Genomic DNA, 22,435 nt, shown 5'->3' on the forward strand with positions numbered 1-22,435 from the left:
CCTGACGTTGCGCCAACCGATCATTGTTCTCACTTCCACTGACGAAGAACAGTTGGCCCGTCTATGAGACATTTGGGAGCTCGCTTCTTCAAATGGAGTCTTAAAACGTTTAGAAATTTGGGGCCAGTAATTTGAATACAAATCCACAATTCACACACTGCCGAATTTATACTACGAGTTTATGGAGTGAGCGATTTAGCAGAGTCATATTTGCAGTGTCACCAAAATGTCACTTTTTCCGTAAAAGTGCCGGCCAGTGCCAACAGAGCGTTATCTGATTTAAATCAAGTGATTTTTTTTATAAAATCTTGGATTTAAATCGCCTATAATACTTACATGTGTTAAAAATTTAATAAAAAAGTGACAGTTCTTTTAACGTTTTTAGCATTATTAATTAGGTATCTTCCCATTGCGCCGAATCCCATTCGACCGAATTCCCATTAGACCGAATTCCGCCAATGTTTTTGATGAAATTAGCCCAAAGGCGGGTTTTGTATTTTTCTAATCGACCGACGCAATATTCACAATTGAGCGACCGCAAAAAAAAATAGTTTTTCTTTCTACTCCTTTTGATTTTTTATGGAAGCGTTTTAATATATTTTTAAGTCTGTTGGAATCGATTTTTTGGTCTTCTTTTAATTAAATGTTTTTTATTAATACTATAAAATTTGAAGTATTTTTGTGAAAACGTAATACCTTTATGGTACGCTCAATTCGCAGTTTGTTGAAATGGAACGTATAGCAAATAGAGGTGGATTTGTCTACTTGCATAACGAGAATTTATTTAGGCTTTTTAAATGCAAAGGCCAGTTAGGTTAGGTTAGGTAACACTGCATGCTGTTCTGACAGATGCTGAAACGGATAAAACCGAATCCTAAACCCGGAGAAATGCGGGTTTTTCAGTCGAATGGGACAATCCCATTAGACCGAATCCTAAATCCGCCAAAGTGCGGCTTTTTCGGTCGAATGGGATTTTATAAAATGTCTTTACGCTTACCCAACTTGTTAAAATGTTGCCCTGGAATAGTTCAGCCAATGCCTAAGAATGAGTTCATAAGAGAAAACGGATCCACAGCTGAATCGGGGAGGCAACATTTCAACAAGATGGCCAAGGTTATTTTATATAAAATAATTATTATAATTATCAACCATTGTTTTAAAAAAAAAATATTTATAAACCTTATCGTATTTTGAAAATGTACAAAGTTGGCTCTCTATCATTGTCAATTTAGTTTTTAAATAGTAGTTAAATTTAGTTTTTAAATAGTAGTTAAATTTAGTTTTTAAATAGTAGTTAAATTTAGTTTTTAAATAGTAGTTAAATTTAGTTTTTAAATAGTAGTTAAATTTAGTTTTTAAATAGTAGTTAAATTTAGTTTTTAAATAGTAGTTAAATTTAGTTTTTAAATAGTAGTTAAATTTAGTTTTTAAATAGTAGTTAAATTTAGTTTTTAAATAGTAGTTAAATTTAGTTTTTAAATAGTAGTTAAATTTAGTTTTTAAATAGTAGTTAAATTTAGTTTTTAAATAGTAGTTAAATTTAGTTTTTAAATAGTAGTTAAATTTAGTTTTTAAATAGTAGTTAAATTTAGTTTTTAAATAGTAGTTAAATTTAGTTTTTAAATAGTAGTTAAATTTAGTTTTTAAATAGTAGTTAAATTTAGTTTTTAAATAGTAGTTAAATTTAGTTTTTAAATAGTAGTTAAATTTAGTTTTTAAATAGTAGTTAAATTTAGTTTTTAAATAGTAGTTAAATTTAGTTTTTAAATAGTAGTTAAATTTAGTTTTTAAATAGTAGTTAAATTTAGTTTTTAAATAGTAGTTAAATTTAGTTTTTAAATAGTAGTTAAATTTAGTTTTTAAATAGTAGTTAAATTTAGTTTTTAAATAGTAGTTAAATTTAGTTTTTAAATAGTAGTTAAATTAGTTTTTAAATAGTAGTTAAATTTAGTTTTTAAATAGTAGTTAAATTTAGTTTTTAAATAGTTAAATTTAGTTTTTAAATAGTAGTTAAACTTAGTTTTTAAATAGTAGTTAAACTTAGTTTTTAAATAGTAGTTAAATTTAGTTTTTAAATTGTAATTAAATTTAGTTTTTAAATTGTAATTAAATTTAGTTTTTAAATTGTAATTAAATTTAGTTTTTAAATTGCAGTTAAATTTCAGTTAACATTACCATTTTACTCAAATTATGAATCAATTTGTCAAGAAAAAGAGCAATAAAAAGTTTAAAAATTATTAAAATCAGTTAAAAGCAATAAAAACCAGATTTAAAGAAGGAAATAGTTTAAAATATGGTTAATAGTACCTTTAGTGGATAATAAAGGAATAAAAGCTAAAAACAAGTAGTGTGAAATTTTCAAACTATTTATTTTAGAGTAAGTCCTCACGTATAACTTTTACGACTTTTTATATAAAAATTATAATCTACTATAGACTGTTAGTTTTCGCCTTGGACTATCGGCCGAAGTACCACGTAATGGTTTTTAATAAAGAAATATATTTTAGTTTTCCCAAACGTTGTTGGTCTTTTTTACCTTTTCGCTGTTGTTTAATGGTAATTTACTTAATTATCAGAATCGTAGCAAATTCACTCTTACTACCACGAAAAATTGAAAGCTTCGAAGTATACGAAGATGCCTTTAAAATCATTGTCTTAAGTCCCTCATTAAATTCTTGATACGAAGATGAAGTAATTCTCGTTTGGCGAGGTTTCTTTTGTCGCCTCTACGCCATTTCTGAGTTTATCACAATGATGTTGTTCTTTTGTTTCCTCTTCTCAATGGTGACCCACTTTGTGTCGCCGAGCCCACAAAGTTACCTAGTATATTCTCCACTTCGGCATTGATGCCAAGCGAAAATCTTAAAAATATAGTTTTTATTTTGAGAATTAACCTTTGCAGGCAAAAACGACCGGTGAATTAAAATATGAACTAGGAAAATTCTGGTTTCAGCAAATATTTTCGAATTTATCTCGTTATTTGGGAAAACACCACGAAATGTTTTTAAACCCCGTCTTAAATCTACATTCATTTTTGATATACAGATGGAAATCTGTACTATTTTTTAAATATGTTAAGAAGTTGTTGAAAAATAATGGAGGAATTGCCACTTTTCGTTTGTTTTTGAGAACCATACCAATATCAGTTTAACCGATGAGAGCCGTGAAGAGATTCTCAACGATTGGCACGACGAAATGTTTCAGATATTTACAAAACTCAAAAATAATTTGCCCCGAATATCAATATCCTCGAAAGATTTGATGAAATTTTCTTAACTCAAAAATTATTCGTCACGAATCTAAATAAGATCGAAATGGTTAAAATTGACTAAACTCGAAAATGGTCTAGAATCTTAAAATTGAAAATTCCCGATTTCAATGGCTGATTTTAATCTAACTATTTAAAAACAATATTGATACAGGAAATATGTATCAGTGAGTGACTCATGAAAAAATTTCACTTCAAAGTCAATTGAATTATTTAAGTTTCATATGGATTGGTTTATTTTACCGTTATATGCGAATCATCAATGAATTTTAGCAGAAGAAATAATTACGAGTGTAAACGATTAAAAAAAATTTAAAAGTGCACATGAATATTGATTTAACCATTTAAAATTTCCGACTGATTTTGGACACGTTTATTAGTTTGTCATTAGAGTCTAGCCAATTTACAATGCAGGAGTCTTAATTAAAACCTCTGAATATGGTAACAAATTAATTTTTGTAAGGTTTTTTGTCTAGCCAATTTACAATGCAGGAGTCTTAATTATAACCTCTGAATGGGATAAATTAATTTTTGTAAAGTTATTTTTTTGTCTAGCCAATTTACAAGGCAGGAGTCTTAATTATAACCTCTGAATAGGATAAATTAATTTTTGTAAAGTTATTTTTTTGTCTAGCCAATTTACAATGCAGGAGTCTTAATTATAACCTCTGAATAGGATAAATTAATTTTTGTAAAGTTATTTTTTTGTCTAGCCAATTTACAATGCAGGAGTCTTAATTATAACCTCTGAATAGGATAAATTAATTTTTGTAAAGTTATTTTTTGTCTAGCCAATTTACAAGGCAGGAGTCTTAATTATAACCTCTGAATATAATAACAAATTAATTTTTTAAAGTAATTTTTTTTAAAAAGAAGATTTTTAATATATTCTACTGCTGGACCTAGGTCGCGATTTATACAATTATTTTTAACATTGGCTTTTTTAATATAATAAGCTTCAGTGATAGTTAATTCTAGTGGTTTTTGCAAGATTTTAAAAGTTTACAGGTTTCGAAATTAATTTTTTGTTCTGGGTCTACATCGGCGGAATGTTCTTTAGCGCGTTTTTTAAAACTTATCTTTCCTGTCAACGTACACTTTTCCACAGATGCAATGTAGCACCTTTTAGGGATTTTAAATAATTAGCCAATTTTAATAGGTTTGAATGCAATCCAAAGTATTATTTAATTTGTTAGCTATTTTTGACGATAATTTAGAGTAGAAGGAAATACACATCACTGGTCTTTTTTGGTCAAAAGGTTTCGACCTTGTGCGTTTCAAAATTTTGGATTAAAAATAGGCAACTCTGCTATCAAATAATAAATTTGCGTTACGAATGATATAACAATATTCTAGACTGTAACAAGGTTTATTTTAAGTTGCTTTATACAGATAATAATTTTTAAAAACATATGAAGATCGTTACTTTAAAATAATTTATATTGGTTGTATAAAAACGCGAAAATAAGTTTTATAACAGTTTTTTTTTACACAATTTTTCTTCCTTTGGAAACTTTTGGCGTCGTTCGGTAGAAAAAAAAATTGTAAGAAAAGAATTTTAGCTTTTCTACCCACAATGTGTTTTTCTAGAAATATCGTAGTTTTGGTAAATGTCTAGCGTGAGCCAAATTACTTTATCTCTTGAATAAAAGTCGCTTGGCAGATGTTGCTTTATTTCGGGCTACTATGCGTAGGCTCGCCATTTTATAGTTAATAATAGAATCCGGTACAGCTGTACCCAATTGCTTTTTCCGAGTGTATGTATACGTATTTTTGAAATAGCTTCATTCTTTGTTATAAATTTGCTATAAAAAAAACTAAAGTTATATGCCTAGCACTCCGTATGATATTATTTACATAGGTTTGAGATTAATTTAATAAAAAAAAAGTTTTTTCTGGAATTTGCAACAAAGTTTAATTTTTGTTAAATTTTTCAGTAGATCTCAAAACTGTAAAAGATATTATAAATATAGAGGGCCTAATCTTTAGTTTCTTAGGGAATTTACAACAAAGTTTAATTTTTTATTCAATTTTTACAGTAAATCTCAAAACTGTAAAAATAAATATGGAAGGCTAAATCTTTAGTTTTTTCGGGAATTTGCAACAAAGTTTAATTTTTTGTTAAATGTTTTACAGTAGATTTCAAAACTGTAAAAGATATTATAAATATGGAGGGCTAAATCTTTAGTTGTTTACGGAATCGGCAAGAAAGTTTAAAGATTTAGCCCTCCATATTTATGATATTATTTACATAGTGTTGAGAACTACTGTAAAAAATTAGACCAGACGAAATTACGTTAAAATTGAATTTCCCCTCAATTTATATTTGGAAAATTGTAAATAAACTGAATGTTTTATGGGGTTGTTTACCTATAATTTAACGCTAAAAATCAACACCCCCATCCCTACAAAGGGTAACATCGGCTCCCACGGGCCACCCCCTAAATTACGTCACTAATTGTCAAACACCTCATAGCCTTAAAATTATTACTTTTCTCTCAAAAATTAAGCCTATTTATTGTTTTAAATCTAATCATACTATTATAAAGAGAGAAACAAGTACTAAATTGCTAGTATGAATTAAATTAATTGATAGTTTGGTATCGAATTATAATGTAACGTATGAAACCGGAATCCATACCTCTACTTGGAATGCTTATCGCGGCAGATTTTCGTCTCGGTTTTTTTGACATCACTATGTGAACTTAACAAACACCACGTGAGTGTGTAGCGCGCGCAGAAATGGATTTTTTCTCTCGTAGGCGGGGCCATAGCCGTCTGCCGTCAGAGTGATCTTACCATACACGCTACGGCAGGATAAGCATTCCAAGTAGAGCTATGGATTCCTGATTGAAACCATAGTTGTAAATGATGTTTTACTGCTAAGGTTAAAAATAAAGATATCGGGGAATTCCCGAGTATACCTACGATTTGTAACGCGTTTACCTAATAACGTTTTATAAGATTTGTAACGCATTTACTTAATAATGTTTTAATTATTTGAACAACTCGTTTAATAGTCAATCATTTTTCTGACGTGAAATATGCCACGATGACTTTCTTTGTCTGAAGTGTCTGGCTGAGCAGCTCGCCAGCGGCAATCTTCGATCTGGGAAATCTGCCGCAGGCTAATTCTGTCGCGGGGCTATTTTTAGCCCTTCGCGTTTAGCTCGTAAACCTTTCCTCCCGCTGAGTGGAATCGATAAATCGCGCTCTCTCTCTCTCAATTTCGTGCCGCTCCTCCAAGACTCTCGGCGGAGTTCATTCAATCCAAGATAGCTGATTATTATTATTATAATTTTTTTATCAATTATTTTCGCTGGAATGTCTTGATATTAGTAAGATTAATTTAAAAAATTATAAAAGCACTCATTATATGCACAGTGTTTTAAAAGGTTATGCAAAAATTTTAAGGAGTTGCAGGGGGGAGTTGAGAAGTATGCCTGTTTCTTTCACATTTTCCTACTATGAGTTAAAAGAGCGCCAGACAGCTTCAAAGGTGGCCTACTATCCCCTGGAAGTAGGCTGCAACAAGCGCCAAACCAAGCAGTAGGACTTAAAATACTGTTGAAGTTTACTTTTTAACGCTGGTTACCTCGATTTGTTTACAAAGTCCTTTTTTATCTATCACACGAACCCAAACCTTAATGTTCGCGTTTCCCTGCTGCTTGTTTTTGCGCTGGTTGCAGCCTACTTCCAGGGGCTAGTAGGCCACACTTTGAAGCTCTTTTACCTCATCGTGGGAAAATGGTAAAAAACGGGTATACTTCTCAACTCACCCCCTAACATTTTTGCATCCAACTTTGAAACACCCTGTATTTATATTTTGGATAGTGACGAGATGAAAATTATAAACGATGAATTTTTATTATTTTTAACTTGCTGAATTTTACAAAGCGTATTTTCCTTTGATGACTTTTTTTTACCGAACTAGTAAATTTTAAAATTTGTTATATCCATTTATTTATTTTGAGGGCTTACAAGTCGCCAATTGACTTAGGCCTCAAAATTGAGTACATTTTAAAATTTTATCAACAAATTGAAATTCGATTGAAAACCATCGTAGTCGAAGTTTCCCCCTTGAACTAGAGGGGGGATTAAAAACGTCACCCGTGTTGTGCTTAAATCGAGTCTGAAGACGTTAGTTTTAGTGTTGTAAGTCGGAAAAATTTCCGTACGTTTCCGAAAAATATAAAAAAAAAGTTTTCATTCCATGATTAGTCCAATATATTGTTTTCAAATTAAATAAAGCGGCATTTTCGCCTCATTTTTTCGAATCTAAAAGTAAAACTAAACCTCTAGACTAGTTTAAACTGATTAACAATGTAACACTATTAATGTTTTGTAGTATGTTTACTGATATTAGACATTTTATATCGATAAAAAGTTAAAAACCTTTAAATAGTAATTTGTTTCAAATTTTTATTTTTCCGGAAAATTAACAACATTAGTTTTACTGAACCAAGAGCCAGATTAACACTATTGGGGTCAAAGTAGAATTTGGGGCCCCTAAAAAAATGCAGACCTTACTTTTTAACGCCAATGTTGGTTATAAATATAAAATGAATATAGAATGGAAAAACATTTAGGGGGGGGGCACTAACCCAGTGTGCCCTGTGCCATGGTACTTAATACCGGGTCAATTTGATTGAAGATAAAGGGGAGTATCATACCAGCAGACCGTGTAGGTGGATTAGGGGAAACTATAAATCTTTTCAACATATTTATTTATACTTAGAGAAATATTACTACATTCCTGTTAAACCTATGAGCCAATAGAAGCAGAACGTCTCACTCGTATCGCTGTGGTCACTGAACTAGTAGCGGCGCCCAACGGAAAATATTTGAAAAGCGGAACTAAGCCAGTTGGTAACAAGCCAAGTGTGGCATTTTTGAATCGCTTTCTAAACAACCAATTTTATTACGTAAATTAAAAATAAGAGTATGAAATTGCTTAATTAATGTCCATAAAATATTATTAGTTCAAGAATTTTATTAGTTTATCTGTAGTTAAATTGCGAAACCAGAACCAAGATTTCGTCAAGTAGTAGATGGCGGTACTATTCATAGTCAAATCTATCTGGAAACTTGTTACCAGCTATTTTTTAAAGGACCTTACCAGCGTTTAAAAATATCTGTACCACGTGATAGCAGATTCCACTAGTCATGTTTCCAACCTTATTTCCTGAGCTCGACCGTGAGCCGGTGTAGTTGTTTAACCCCTCTCGCGTATTGAGCCATGTTCCGCTTTTATTGGCACATGTTCTAACGTACGTTGACGAAGTTTTAAATAAGCCCTAAAAGTACGGATGTACGTATTCTAATAACGTAATAAAACGGGTGGTATGCGCGAGCACTTCTCACACAAAAGACTTCCTGGATACTGTTGCGCCGGTGTCTCATTTCCTTTTGAAGAGCGAACATTTTATGGCGAAATGCTCAATTTTCCTATTTACTAGACTAAAAAAATTACCTTGCACGTTTCTCAATTTCCAGAATCGTTGCAACATCCCCTTTTTACGTACTACACCGTAAATTTCACTGAAAATTAACATTTATACTAAAACAAGATGGTACAAGCCGTAACACAAGTTTCGTAGACGATGTTCCATAGATGGCGGCTAAATTGTAACTTGTCATGTTTTATTGTAATTTTCCTAGTGAACCGGACAACAATATTAATAATAGTGCTAGCAGTGTCGATTGATATATTATTAGCATTTCTTACCCTAACGGTTTCATAGATATCAAATGCCCAATATTTGGTCACCCGATTGCCCTAATTGAGATTACGGCCAGGCCCGGGCGGCTAACCGGCGCTCGCTAGTCAGATCGGGGCCTAAGAGGAAAAATAATAATGCTCGCCTCAAGGTCCGCATCACGAAGACATAAATAATAGGCAGTGTATTGTATTTAGTGTACAAAAAAACTGTTATTTTACTACTCTGATAATTGAGTTTCATTTCAAAATAAATTATTGGTGGGCCTTTTTAAGTAATTAAACGTAATAAAACTATTTTACGCAGTTCTGTTATTTAACATTAGTTTCGATATCACTATTTATTTCAAATACTTCACAAAAATAACTTAGAAGAATTTCTAAATATGTATGGAAGAATATAATAAAATAAATAAATACTCAGCTAGGCTAATACCCAAGTCACCACCTAAGGCCTAAGTCATCAAGCGACTTTTAAAGCCATTAATTCAGGTGGCCGGGTTACAATGCGTAGGAGGGTTGTTAATGCGACGCGAGGCAACAGCTCCCTACACTCACTATTACCGTTAACCTCGACAAGTTTTTATGGAAGGGGAAACCAAAGAGCTCGGGGAAAAAACCCTTAAACCAGTGGGGAGAGAACAGGCAAACTCAACGCGGAAGGAGTTGTTTTTTTTTTTAAATGATTTTATCATATATAATCAGCTAGGCACCACCTTAGGCCTAAGTCATCAAGCGACTTTTGAAGCCATTAATTCAGGTGGCCGGGTTACAATGCGTAGGAGGGTGGTGGCAAGCCCTTCATGCCACGAAATCGAGCCAACAGCTCCCTACACTAACTATTACCGTTAACCTCGACAAGTTTTTATGGAAGGGGAAACCGAAGAACTCGGGGAAAAACCCCTTAAACCAGTGGGGAGAGAACTTGCAAACTCAACGCAGAAGGAGTTGTTCCGAGTTTTCACCCAGTGCCACAAGCTGGGATCGAACCCGGCTCCTCTTGCTGCGAGGCGAAAGTGCTAACCACTCCACCATCCCAACTACTAGCTAGTCTAGCCCTGATGAAGGCACTCGCGTGGTGAGATAGTGGTACCCAATACCGATAGAAAGACGTTTTAAATTAATTACTCTATATTATAGTTGTAGGATAAATCTTTAAATACATATTTTTAATTTGTTTCAGTTCGTTGAAGATTACGAACCAACTAAAGCCGACTCCTACCGGAAGAAGGTTTTGCTGGATGGCGAAGAAGGCCAAATTGACATCCTGGACACAGCGGGCCAAGAAGATTACGCCGCGATCAGAGACAACTACTTCCGTTCGGGGGAGGGCTTCCTGTGTGTCTTTTCCATCACGGAACAAGAGAGCTTCTCAGCCACAGCAGATTTTAGGTTTCTAAATTTTCTCTTGAAGCGCCAAGCTTTCCCAAGTTTCGGCCTGTTTCCTTTCTTAAAGTTGTACAACACCCCAATTGTGTGATAGCTCGTAGCGTCGTAGGCAACGTCATAACTAAGCCCCGCCTTGAAAGGGCCGCCATGACATAACACAGATCACGAGGCAAAACCATTGAGTTGAGAATAATATAGAGCCTCAGAACGGATTTTCTCCATAGTCTTTAAGCTTAGCATTAGAGGATAGCGCCGCCGATCAAACGCCGCCGCCGCCGATTATTTAGATAACGCCGAAACGCCGCCGCCGCCGCCGCCACCGAAACAATTTCATTTCGCCGCCGAATTAATTTCCATTATTAAAGTATAATAATTACGTTTTGAGATCTAAACTACATAGTGCTACGATTCCTAGGCTGTTGGGTGCACCGTACTAGCGTTATAAAATTAAAAATAATTATTAATTTCCAAAAGATCTGGCACCACTGCACCGCGTGCACCAAGATTTCTTGCAGCAGATAGCTGGGATAGGAGAGAGAGAAACGAAAACGGCTTTGGAGTTGCCTCGCCTCGTATTTTGTAATAAGTACAGAAACGTATCAGCTGCATTGGCTGCATTCAGCAATAACTATTCTATTACATTTTAAAAATTCCTTTGATACAAAGATAAAATAATGTGTGATAATAGACTGAAATGCGCGGGGAAAAACCGGATTTGGGGGGATGAAATTTATGCGGTAGAGGGCTGGCTCGTTGGTTGTCTGTACGATAATGGCGGCGCCCAGCAAAAGTTTCTAAAAAGAGTGTATAGCCGGGAGTAGTGGCTCACTCCTGTAATCCCAGGCGTCCGGGAGGCAGAGTTTATGGATGGCCGTGTGAGGACGACCACTAATCCCCCAACGGGTGGTTGTCATACTTCCGCCACGGGTGTCCCAACCCTATCCCCAAGTATCCCCCCGTTGGCGTGGCCGTAACACATATCTCGCACCTGATTAATCAAATGGACGAGCGGACTGAATTGTCCCACCCGTTACAATCGCTCATAACGAGCTTCTAAAAAAAAAACAGTGTATAGGTAATAATACTAGTGAAATGGTAGTAAATTAGTACAGTATTGTTATTACTAGCGTAAATGTTTTAGTTTAATAGTATCATATGTGACATAGTTACTCATAAGTGTGCCTCTGTTTAACATATCTGTATTAAAAATTTAAATGAAACCTTGTTTCACAGCCACCAAAGACTATATAAAGCTACGCGTAACTTTACATAGTCTTTGACAGCCACCAAAGAAAATACAGCACTAACGTCGCGTAAAACTGGTTTTAACTTCCTTCCCCCCTACGCGAGAACTAGTTTTGATGACGATAAAACCGTCATCGACTGGGAAGTGACGTCAATAACGTCATATCCTTGCAACAAGGTATCATTATGAAAAAATTCTTTCAGGCTCACTTATGATTAAATAAGTTAAATCTGATAGTATGTAACCAAAGTTACCTCTTCTTTGTTTTGGAAACAAGTGGTTCCTATTTTAATAAAAAACATTCTATTAAACATGTATTTTTTTAAATGTGTTTAACAATTTAAGTTCTAGCGGTCTATTAAAAGGCTGGCGCTATTTCTGAGGGAGGGGGGCATTTTTTCCCCTTATGCGCCGCCGCCGCCGAACTAATTATCGTTCCCGCCGCCGCCGTTGACAATTGGTTCGGCGCTATGCTCTACTTAGCATTAGTGGCAACGGGACTGAAAATCAAGGAACTTTATCAAAGTACGCCTGGCGCCTTCTGTTGACAAGATTAAACAGCCTTTGACAGATCAATAATGTCTCGTGGATTTGCATGCGCGCGCAGTCTGGCGCGAGACGAGAATGCATTGTAGAAGGTAAATGATAAAGTTCCTTGATTTTCAGTCCCGTTGCCACTTATGGAAAGCTTAAAGCCTATGGAGAAAATCCGCTCTAGGGCTCTATATTATTCTAAACTCAATGGCCAAAACGCCACACGATCCTGCCAAATAAGCACGTGACCGTCATGGGTGTTTTAATTTATGCTCTACTACGGTAACAAACACTAGCAAGCTACGGATTAATATGTAAGACAATCACATTACCAAATACGATAAATCATTCCAGAATAGCTATTTTCGTTTCAAAATCGGTGCCACTTGATTTCAACGCGGACACCCTACCAACAGAGCCACTCGGCGGAAGACGCAAAAACCATTTCACGCTGGTTAATACCGACGCTCGCGCTGCTTGGCGCGAGCTAGTAGCCATGGTTACACGCGGGAATCGGATGACGCTAGTCGTTGTTCGCCAAAGTTTCAAAAGAGGGCACTGCTGTCGCCCAAACGCCAAGAAATCTAAACTTTAAAAATTAATAGGTGTTTCTATAAAATACCGAAGGTCATGTGACAATGTTTTGTCTACATCACTTAGCTGTAGCTCTTGAAGGTAGAGAGCACGCGCTTCGGAATCTGAAACACGCATGCAAATCACGCGTGCAAATCCCGCATGCTAGTAAAGCACTGAAATAACTGGCGCTCGTGACGCAGATTAAAACATTTTATAAAATAAAAGTGGTCTTGCCCAACTTGTTAAAATGTTGCTCTTTCGTCACAAGACCGAGCTTTATTAGTATTTTCTTCGCACGAGCGATTTGCAAGGACGATAGAAAAAGCAATATTCCTCTGGATTGTAGCGCGCGCTCGTAGACTCATGAAAGTAAGATCCTGTGACGTAAGAGCAACATTTAAACAAGAAGGCCACGTTACTTTATAAAAAGAACTATTTGTATGGTTTTATTTTATAGAAACAACAATTACAAAACAGCCCGTGAATATTTTTAACTCCCGTCTTCGCCATAAAAATAACTTTTTCCCTGGGGTACTGTCCAAAGCTTGGCGTTTACCGTTTAGATGTAATATTACTGGTTGTTAATGTATTTTTCGTTTTAAAGGGAACAAATTTTAAGGGTGAAAGGCGACGACAATATTCCGTTTCTATTAGTGGGAAACAAGGCGGATCTGGAGAAAAGACAAGTGTCGAGAGCCGAGGCGGAAGAGCGAGCCGCTCAATGGGGAGTTCCATACGTTGAGACTTCGGCCAAAACTAGAGAAAACGTTGACAAAGTATGTTTCCGAAACAACCGGCGTTTTCATTTAAATCATTGATTTTAATGGATAACGCGAAAAAAAAGTAGTTTCTGAACTAATACGCTATAAATGTAAAATTTTGTTAGGGATGCACCGATATAGGTACAGCCGATATATCAGCTATTCGTGGCCGATAACATCGGGGGTAATATTGTACGATACATCGGGCGATATTAACAAAGTTATCTAACATAACAGTAGTGTATATGATAAAATCATTGTAAAAGACGGTTCAGTACACTGTCATACCATTTTATTCTAATTTTGCATGGAAAAAAGTTTGCAATCTGCATTTCCGAATGTTTCTTTTCATTTTACGTGATACCCATTTGCTATCACAAATCCAATATCGTTGTTTTTATTTGTTTACACTCGTAACCCCATGTCTAAAAACAAGTATGATCTAGCTTCTGAAGTCTGGCGTACGTGGCGCAGCCAATCAAATATAATATTATCATAAATTAGTTAATCGATAATTTTCTTATTTTTTAATGTTTTTCTGAAAATATTTTTCTAATACTGGTATCGGCCAATATCGGCTTAAGCGAAACGATATGGACCGATACCGGTATTAGAAAAATAGGCTGATATATCGGTGCATCCCTAAATATTGTTACATAAGTGTTACACTTCCTATTCTTCACATGCAAAGGTTTTACTGAGGGCTGTTCACAAAACAAACTGCATTACGGGCTTCGTCGCCGTTTTGCGTCCGCTTGCTAACGCGTCACAAGTATGCAGGGCTTGCCACCACCCTCCTACGCATTGTAACCCGGCCACCTGAATTAATGGCTTCAAAAGTCGCTTGATGACTTAGGCCTAAGGTGGTGCCTTGGGTATTAGCCTAGCTGATTATTATCCTTTGGTAGCGCCTCGCTAGAGGGAGATTTTCTTCTTGTGATGACGTTACTAGCTCTCAGTAAAATATTCTCCAAAGTGACAAACTTATGCAATAATGTTATATATTTATGGTAATACCAATTCACAGAAAAGTAAATTACAAGTTATAATTAAATGCTGAAGATGGCGCTACACAACACTAGGCATCTTTCTGATTTTATTTAATTATAATTGTTCCTCATTATCTCACGTCAAAAGTCACCATTATAACTTTCCACGAAAATCCCATTCGAATTGGTGGAAAAGTCGGAAGAATTTGAAAATAGGGATAAAAGTCAGTTAATTTAATTTTGGTTACGTGTAGAAAATTTTTACTAAAACAAAAGTTTGGAAAATTGAATATGAAAAATACTGTGGCAACCCTGCGTTATTGCAAATATCACAGGTTTAATATTTTAATTCACACTACACAAAATGTAGTACTTGTAAATGAAAGAGAAAAAGACGTAAGAGCTACGTCAAAACGAAAAGTTCATATTACTTTACAATTGTATTTTCATTGCCAATAGAAAACGTTTAGCTAAATATAGGTTAAGAATGGCCAAATTTTGGTTTAAAATAAATTTCTGAAAAGGTCTGGGAATTTGAGTTTGTGTTGAAGTAGAAATGCTTTTGAAATTTGGTTACCGTCTTTTTCTTTGTAGGTGTTTTACGATCTTATGAGAGAAATCAAGAATCGAAAATTAGCCGAGAGTAAATCAACGAATGGTCCGAAGAAGCCGGGGAAAGGAAAGAGAAAGTGCATCATTCTATAGTGCTAGGCCGTGTTTAAATTATTTCAATCGGAATTCCACCCAATTACATAAACTTAGCTCTCCCTCGGCCTTCTAACCCATCAACCAACCAACCAACCAACCGACCATCCCACTTATCTGTTCAATCCAGCTAAATTAGCTCGTAGCACCTATCCAATTCCCCTCACTTAGACTTCAGAAACGGAGCAGAACGTTCAATGATCATCTGCCTATACTTACGAGTAATCAGAACTGGCGCGTTTTTTGTAAAATAAATTTATATAAAGTGGATTTTTAAGAAAACGTCAAAAATTTGATAAAAAAGGGTTAATAATAAAGAATAATAAATTAATTAATAAAATTACTCGAAGCGTTGTTGACATTTTCGTACAAAAGACTGCCTATTTATAGTATAAGAAAAGTAACATATTTTAGGCACGCGTGTATTTCGGACTCGGGTATTGTTTTCAACTTCGATTCCCGATTCACATTTAGAAATGTTCACCTATGAAAAGTGCTGGTACTAAATTGAAAAACCAAACATCTTAAGGACCATAATTTGTCATTTGTTCATTGTACATAATTTGATTATATATATTGATATATGTTTGCTTCCTTTTTTTTGTAAAATGGGCAATGTTATTAAATTTTGTTGCTTGTGCCAAGTATGTCTAGTGAATTTTATTCATAAGGGTATGCTTACGAATAGGGCATAGCTCCGATTTGATTTTTGAAGCTTTGTTTTTCGCCAAAATATGATAATTATGGTATATATTCCTCACATTTCCTTACAGTCATCCTAACAAACTCGTTATAATAATCAGCTAGGCTAATGCGCAAGTTATCTAGCGACCTTTAATAACCTTTTTTCAGGTTATATATATTTTGTTAAAACAATTCTACGTTACTAGTTGTAGCGGTTTTAATGATTAAATTAGCCAAGAACCAAATTGCTTATCACTTGAGTTAGGGTCACACTAGACCTTAAAACCAATTTTATTTCGGTTTGTAAGTTGTTTTTGAACCAAAAAATTGAGAAACTCGCTATGAAAACTTGTTTCAAGCGGCAGTGTGATAAAGCTTTAGCTTAGTTTCTACAAGAGCGCGTCATAATGTATTTTTCTTTATGTGAGTAAAAACGTTTGTAACTCCCAAAGTTTTGGATTACTCGAAGAGTACGCTCAGTTTACTCTAAGAGTACGCTGAGATTACTCGAAGAGTACGCTCAGTTTACTCTAAGAGTACGCTGAGAATACTCGAAGAGTACGCCAACATAACCGTTATGTTTATGGGAAGCGTGTACACAGTGGTCAGCCCCTCTTAAGAACATAATGAAAAGGGATAATAAAGCTAAACCCTAAACAAATTTGAAGAATTTTAAAAACTTACTAATAGCTCGTACCGATAGGTCTTCGAGCGGATGAAAACGCGAAACTCGGACCAAATAGATCTTCGAGTGAATAATTAAATAAAATAAAATAGCCAGAAAATCCAACGGTAGACCGGTTTCGTCCTATTTGGGACTCGTCAGTACCGTGCGGGAAATCTGGCTTGCGACTATAACACCGAATAGAGAAACTAAGCCTAAATATTAAAAATTTCAAAACGAGCCGAATAGGGGGAGAGTGGTGGAGATTATTATATACGTAATGTTAAGTTAAAAGGAACCACCTATGGACTGCATTGTACAGGATGAAAAATTGGTGAATAAGTAGATAAGTCCATAATGAAAAGGGATAATAAAGCTAAACCCTAAACAAATTTGAAGAATTTTAAAAACTTACTAATATCTCGTACCGATAGGTCTTCGAGCGGATGAAAACGCGAAACTCGGACCAAATAGATCTTCGAGTGAATAATTAAATAAAATAAAATAAAATAAAACTCGTTTTGAAATTTTTAATATTTAGGCTTAGTTTCTCTATTCGGTGTTATAGTCGCAAGCCAGATTTCCCGCACGGTACTGACGAGTCCCAAATAGGACGAAACCGGTCTACCGTTGGATTTTCTGGCTATTTTATTTTATTTTATTTTATTTTATTTAATTATTCACTCGATGATCTATTTGGTCCGAGTTTCGCGTTTTCATCCGCTCGAAGACCTATCGGTACGAGCTATTAGTAAGTTTTTAAAATTCTTCAAATTTGTTTAGGGTTTAGCTTTATTATCCCTTTTCATTATGGACTTATCTACTTATTCACCAATTTTTCAGCCCCTCTTAAGAACCTTCGTGAGAATTGCGTATGTCGAGAAACTAAAAGATATTAATTATTGGCCATTGGTAGAGTTTTCCAAGCCCTTTGCAACGTTTCGAAATGAGCCCTCATAATTAGCATTTTAATTTTAAAAAATGTAAGTATTTTTAGCCAAAATATAAATTAGAATAAACGTTAGAATCCGAACCCTGGTCATTTTCCTATATTGCCTAATAAATAACTCGGCCCTACCCAAAATAGTTTTTGTCATTAATTCTTTTGGCAAAAACATTTTCTCTATTTTTCCCTTTTTAAATATTCAAATATTTGGTTCAATATGGGTACGTTATTACCATCATTGCGATTTCTTCAGTTATCGTCACAAAAAAGGTATGTCGTAGTTTTGTCCGAACACAATTATTGTCGTCGTGTACTCTGCCGTAAATTAACTACCGAAATCTATTAGAATGGAAATGAATGAATCACAATTTCACCAGAATATTTAGTCAAATTATCATAATGTATTACAGATATTTAACATTAAGTATTTTTAATCGTTTCATTGTTTAACGCAAAACGAATTATTTAATAAGTTATATCATGGACTAATTAACACAGGGACACCCCGTTTCCATGTTATAAGAGTAGTATCGCTCTGTAGCTTTGGGCTATGGCCGCCATTTTGAGGGCAGTTTTTTATCTATAGGAAAAAGCATGGGTGACGTCGACATACTTCACGGCGATATTACTCTATAGGGAGCTCCGAAAGACCCTTGTTAAATGCTCTTCCTCTTTTTATCCCCCCCCCCCCCCGACAGAATTTTACTCGGGTCAAAACATCACAGAAAGGAAACGGCTACCGCCATCTAGTATATAGTTTTCAATATCATCTAAGAATTTGGACCCCTGTCCAGGCGGACGTCAACTGTCGCTGGCTGCGCTCCTCAAAGTCAGAGTTCTTGGATGTCGAGTTGCGCCAGCTCTTCTTTTACGAACTCCATGCCATGGCCGGCGATTCCGTGGTCATATATACCGACGGCTCCCTCCAGGACGTATCCAGCTGTGCCGGCGCCAGCTTCTGCATTCCTGATCGCGATGTCGCTCGTCCGTTCGTTGTGGATCCGGGCCACCCGATTAACACGGTGGAGCTCTTTGCCATTAATCAAGCGGTGGCTTTCGCTCGCAGTGAAGGTCTCGGGAACATTGTCGTATGCTCCGACTCCCAATCGGCCTTGGCTATGATTTTGGGGGACGGCCCTGACCCTCAAGTGCTACGTTTCCGGAGCCTCTGTCACGGTTACCCCGGGCGTGTTAAACTATTGTGGTGTCCGGCTCATTCCGGTATCCCAGGGAACGAGATGGCGTACAAATGTGCCACAGTAGCGGCTATCGACCATGCTGCGCGGCCGATGGTTTTTTGCCTCGCACCAAAATCTACCTTAAAACACGGGTTTCGGTTCTGGTTACGGACTCTTGGCAGGTTTCATGGAACCACTTTGTTTCGGCTCGGGGCGTCGGGTGGTACAAGACTGATCCGTCACGGGACTGTATTGCGGGTCTTCGGTTGCCACGTTGGCAAGACTCGTTAGTAGCACGTGTTAACTGTGAACGGCTTCCAACTGCTGCGGTGCTTTTCCGTTTTCGCTTAAGAACGTCTTCGGTGTGTCGCTCCGGTCAGTGCGCGGCGATAGAGACGCTTCACCACATTCCTTTTAAATGTCGGGCGGCTAGCGGTCCCCGCCATTTGTTTTTGGCGTCGCTTACGGCAGGTGACTTTCTCCACTCTGTATCGGGTCTCCGTATGGCCTTTTCTCGAGGTGTACTACCGATTATTTCGGACGTGTGTAATCTGCTCCGCGCCGTGGGCATTCGTTAACTTTGCCGGGTACAATAGTTTGGTTTTTGGTTTGTGTATTTATCTTCTTATCGCTGTTTGTATATACTTTCAATTTGTAGTCTAATTCTGTATGATGCACATGGTGTAAAGGCCTCCGCTGCCATATACACCAATAAAGTCTTTCTTATTTTTGAAAAAAAAAATAAGAATTTGGAAAAAAATAGCAGACGGTTCTATCTCGGTTTTTACAACGGTCTTTTTTTTCCGCGACAATACATTTTATGATAGTTTTTTAGCATTAGATAATATTTTATGGGGAAAAATGAAAAACTCTGTGTATGTAAATCGTGTAAAAGTGATTCAAGATACAGCATATGAGTGGAGTATGTTTTATACCATTCCCTAAACCCTAAATCATCATCATCTACAAAATAAAACCAATATTACAATAAAGAAATTCGGAAATTGATAGCGATAAAAAGGCTGTTTATTAATCCTTGGTAAACACTTACCAGAAATAAAATTGTCATCCAATTATCTTTGTCCCTTTTTTAGGTGAATAAATGAACATCGTTTCATAAGTTAATGAAGAAAAATTCATTTTCTATTTAGTTCAAATTGAGAAGGGCAATTCAAGCTAATTTAAATCCGAAAAACGAAACTGTACGCGCCACAACATGGTAGTCACATTGACAAGGTTTATGACTTGTTCACCCCCCCCCCCTTTCCACCTTCCCGTTTGACCCTAGTTTTCCGTTAGTTCTTAACTATACCGCCAGAGCGCACATTTAACAATCGCCCGAAGCAAATATTCGGGAACAGGGTGTCCCTGTGTTAATTAGTCCATGGTTATATACAACCTATAAAAATCACTTAAAAGGTGTTTTCGCTACAGTTCTCCAAAAGCAGATAAATAGGCGACGGTATATAATGGTCCGTCTGCTATTTTCACTTCTAATCTCTATAAATAGCACAACTGGCAGGGTTGTACATAAGGATATTTTTTTAGTAGTCAGCCTGACTAGTGAGCCTCCTATCTTATATTATATTAGTAGTGACTGATTAGTGGGGGTATAAAACAAGGAGAGCCAACATTTTGCTTTACCGGTCAGAATTAAAATAGGAATTTAATATCACTTGAGTTACATGACTTTGGCCGATCACAATTTATTTAAAATTGATGAATGATGAATTTATGATACGCCTTATTCGCCATTATTGAAGAAAAAATTTCACTAGTCAAATTGACTAGTGAGCCCCCAGATTTCGATTAATTTTAGAAGTCAAGAGCATTTATTTTAGTAGTCAAATTCCGTGACTAGTTCCTTATGTCCAGCCCTGGCCACTGGTCTTTGATTTTGACGGAGGATTACATTTCGTTAAGAAGAACAAATTTAAACTCCAGTGAAGGATAAGTATTTCATTTTATTAATCTCTACCATGAATATCGAACTGCAATAGGTTGTCTGGCAAAATTATTTTGAAAGGTAACGTTTTAGAAATTTTTCAATTTTCATTGTCAAGGGTTGGGCGAAATTTATTATGAAAATTTTTAATTCTTTTCGACTCAACGAAAAAAGGTAAAAGTATTAGCTACCAAGTCTAGGTGGCGTAACGGCGCAAGCTTCTCCGAGGTTGCGCCTAAGATCTAGCGTCTGCTACAGACAAATTAAAACCATTGAACCATTAAACCATGCCAAAATTATATTTAAATGCTAGTATCATTATTTTTAAAGCCAAATTTACGAATAACGAAGATTATCTGATTATCCACGGATTTGGTAGTAGTGCCTGTATTGAACTATGAGTAATCTTTTCACCGGTTAAAACACGCAATCCCAGAAACACTTTTCGGATCGAATCAACTATAAATTCCAGCCTCCTGACTGGCTTATGAACGATGTTCTTGTTTGAAATGAATAGAGTAATATCGGCGTGACTTATGTCGACGTCTCCCAGGTTTTTTTCCTATAGATTAAAAACTGCCGTCAAAATGGCGGCCATAGCTAACGTGACAATTTTTATTTTCACTCAAAACGGGGCACTATACAGGTTACCACTTCCTAAGCTAAACAGACCGCGATACGCAAAAATCAGTAACGAATTGCAATGAAAAACAATCGCAAATCACGTCAGACGGCGCAAGCAGGGCCGGATTAAGACTTTATGGGGCCCTAGGCCCAAGTTAATTTTGTTGCCCCCCTTTCAATAGCGAGCGAAGCGAGCTAGGCGCTTCCTCAATTTATAATTGAGAAATGGAAGGAAAATTCATTTTTCTGCCAGATTTAGTATGTCGTCAGACGTCAAAGGCCTAGACGGCGGTCCGTCAGAGAATGTGACAATCTAACATTTTTGGTTCATAGGGGTGGACGCATTTACTAAAATAACAAATGATTAAAGTTTTGTACTTTAATTTTTTTCGAACCCTCTTGGTGCGGGTGGGGGGCGAGGTTAAGTTGCCCGCAACGCCACCCGCGCTGCGTCAAGCAAGCGCCAAGGATTACTTCACTTAACGCGTGATAGTTCGATTCTATCGAAAACTCTTCATTGAAAATGGGACAATTCTGCGTCCCGAAGCTTTCAGAGGGGACACCGGGACGGAGTACCGAAAAATGGACAGTCCCGTTCAAAACGGGACGTATGGTCACGCTAGTCATAGCCCAAAGCCACAGAGCGATACTACTCGATACAAAAATCCATAAATTAACATAATCTATTTTAATTGGTTTTAGGCTATACAGGGTGTCCACTTAAAAATGAACCAGGGCGAATATCTGAAAATCGGTTTTATTTACGAATTTGACATTTCCAGGTCACATAGTGTGTGTAGGGGGAACACCTACTATGAAAATGTCGATGACCTTGAACTATGTCTTCAAGGTCATTATCTCAAGAACCGTAAGTGTCAGAAAGTTGGTTCCAATTAGAAAAGTATTCCCTGTCACGTTTTAGGTCTAACTAGCTTTGACCCGATTGTATTTGACCAATAGGTGGTCGAGAAAATTGTTACTAAAATCACAAAGGTCGTAAAAGGGAAAATTGAAAGAAAGCGCTAATAACTAGTAAACAACGCTCTATGTGACCTGAAAATTTCAAATTCGTACCTAAAACAGATTTTGAGATATTCTCTCTGGTTCTTTTTTTAGTGGACACCCTGTATACAGGGTGTTTTAAAAGTGTATGCAAAACTTTTAAGGAGTTGTAGGGAGTAAGTTGAGAAGTATGCCTGTTTTTCCC

General features: G+C 36.0%; 1 protein-coding gene across 2 annotated transcripts in view; it reads left to right on the forward strand.

Moving 5' to 3' along the window:
- The window catches only part of Rala (Ras-like protein A), a 65,477-nt gene extending 49,643 nt beyond the window's left edge, over positions 1 to 15,834 (forward strand). For both annotated transcript variants that reach the window (XM_090160659.1, XM_090160658.1), the window contains 3 exons: positions 10,171 to 10,379; positions 13,337 to 13,508; positions 15,077 to 15,834. In XM_090160659.1, the coding sequence (XP_090016785.1) occupies positions 10,171 to 10,379; positions 13,337 to 13,508; positions 15,077 to 15,187 (492 nt within the window). In that variant the 3' untranslated portion in view covers positions 15,188 to 15,834. The remainder of the gene's footprint in view (positions 1 to 10,170; positions 10,380 to 13,336; positions 13,509 to 15,076) is intronic.
- Positions 15,835 to 22,435: the final 6,601 nt, after the last annotated feature.

The sequence above is a fragment of the Leiobunum rupestre genome, chromosome 10, assembly GCF_980474605.1.
Source record: "Leiobunum rupestre chromosome 10, qqLeiRupe1.1.hap1, whole genome shotgun sequence".
Lineage (NCBI taxonomy): Eukaryota > Metazoa > Arthropoda > Arachnida > Opiliones > Sclerosomatidae > Leiobunum > Leiobunum rupestre.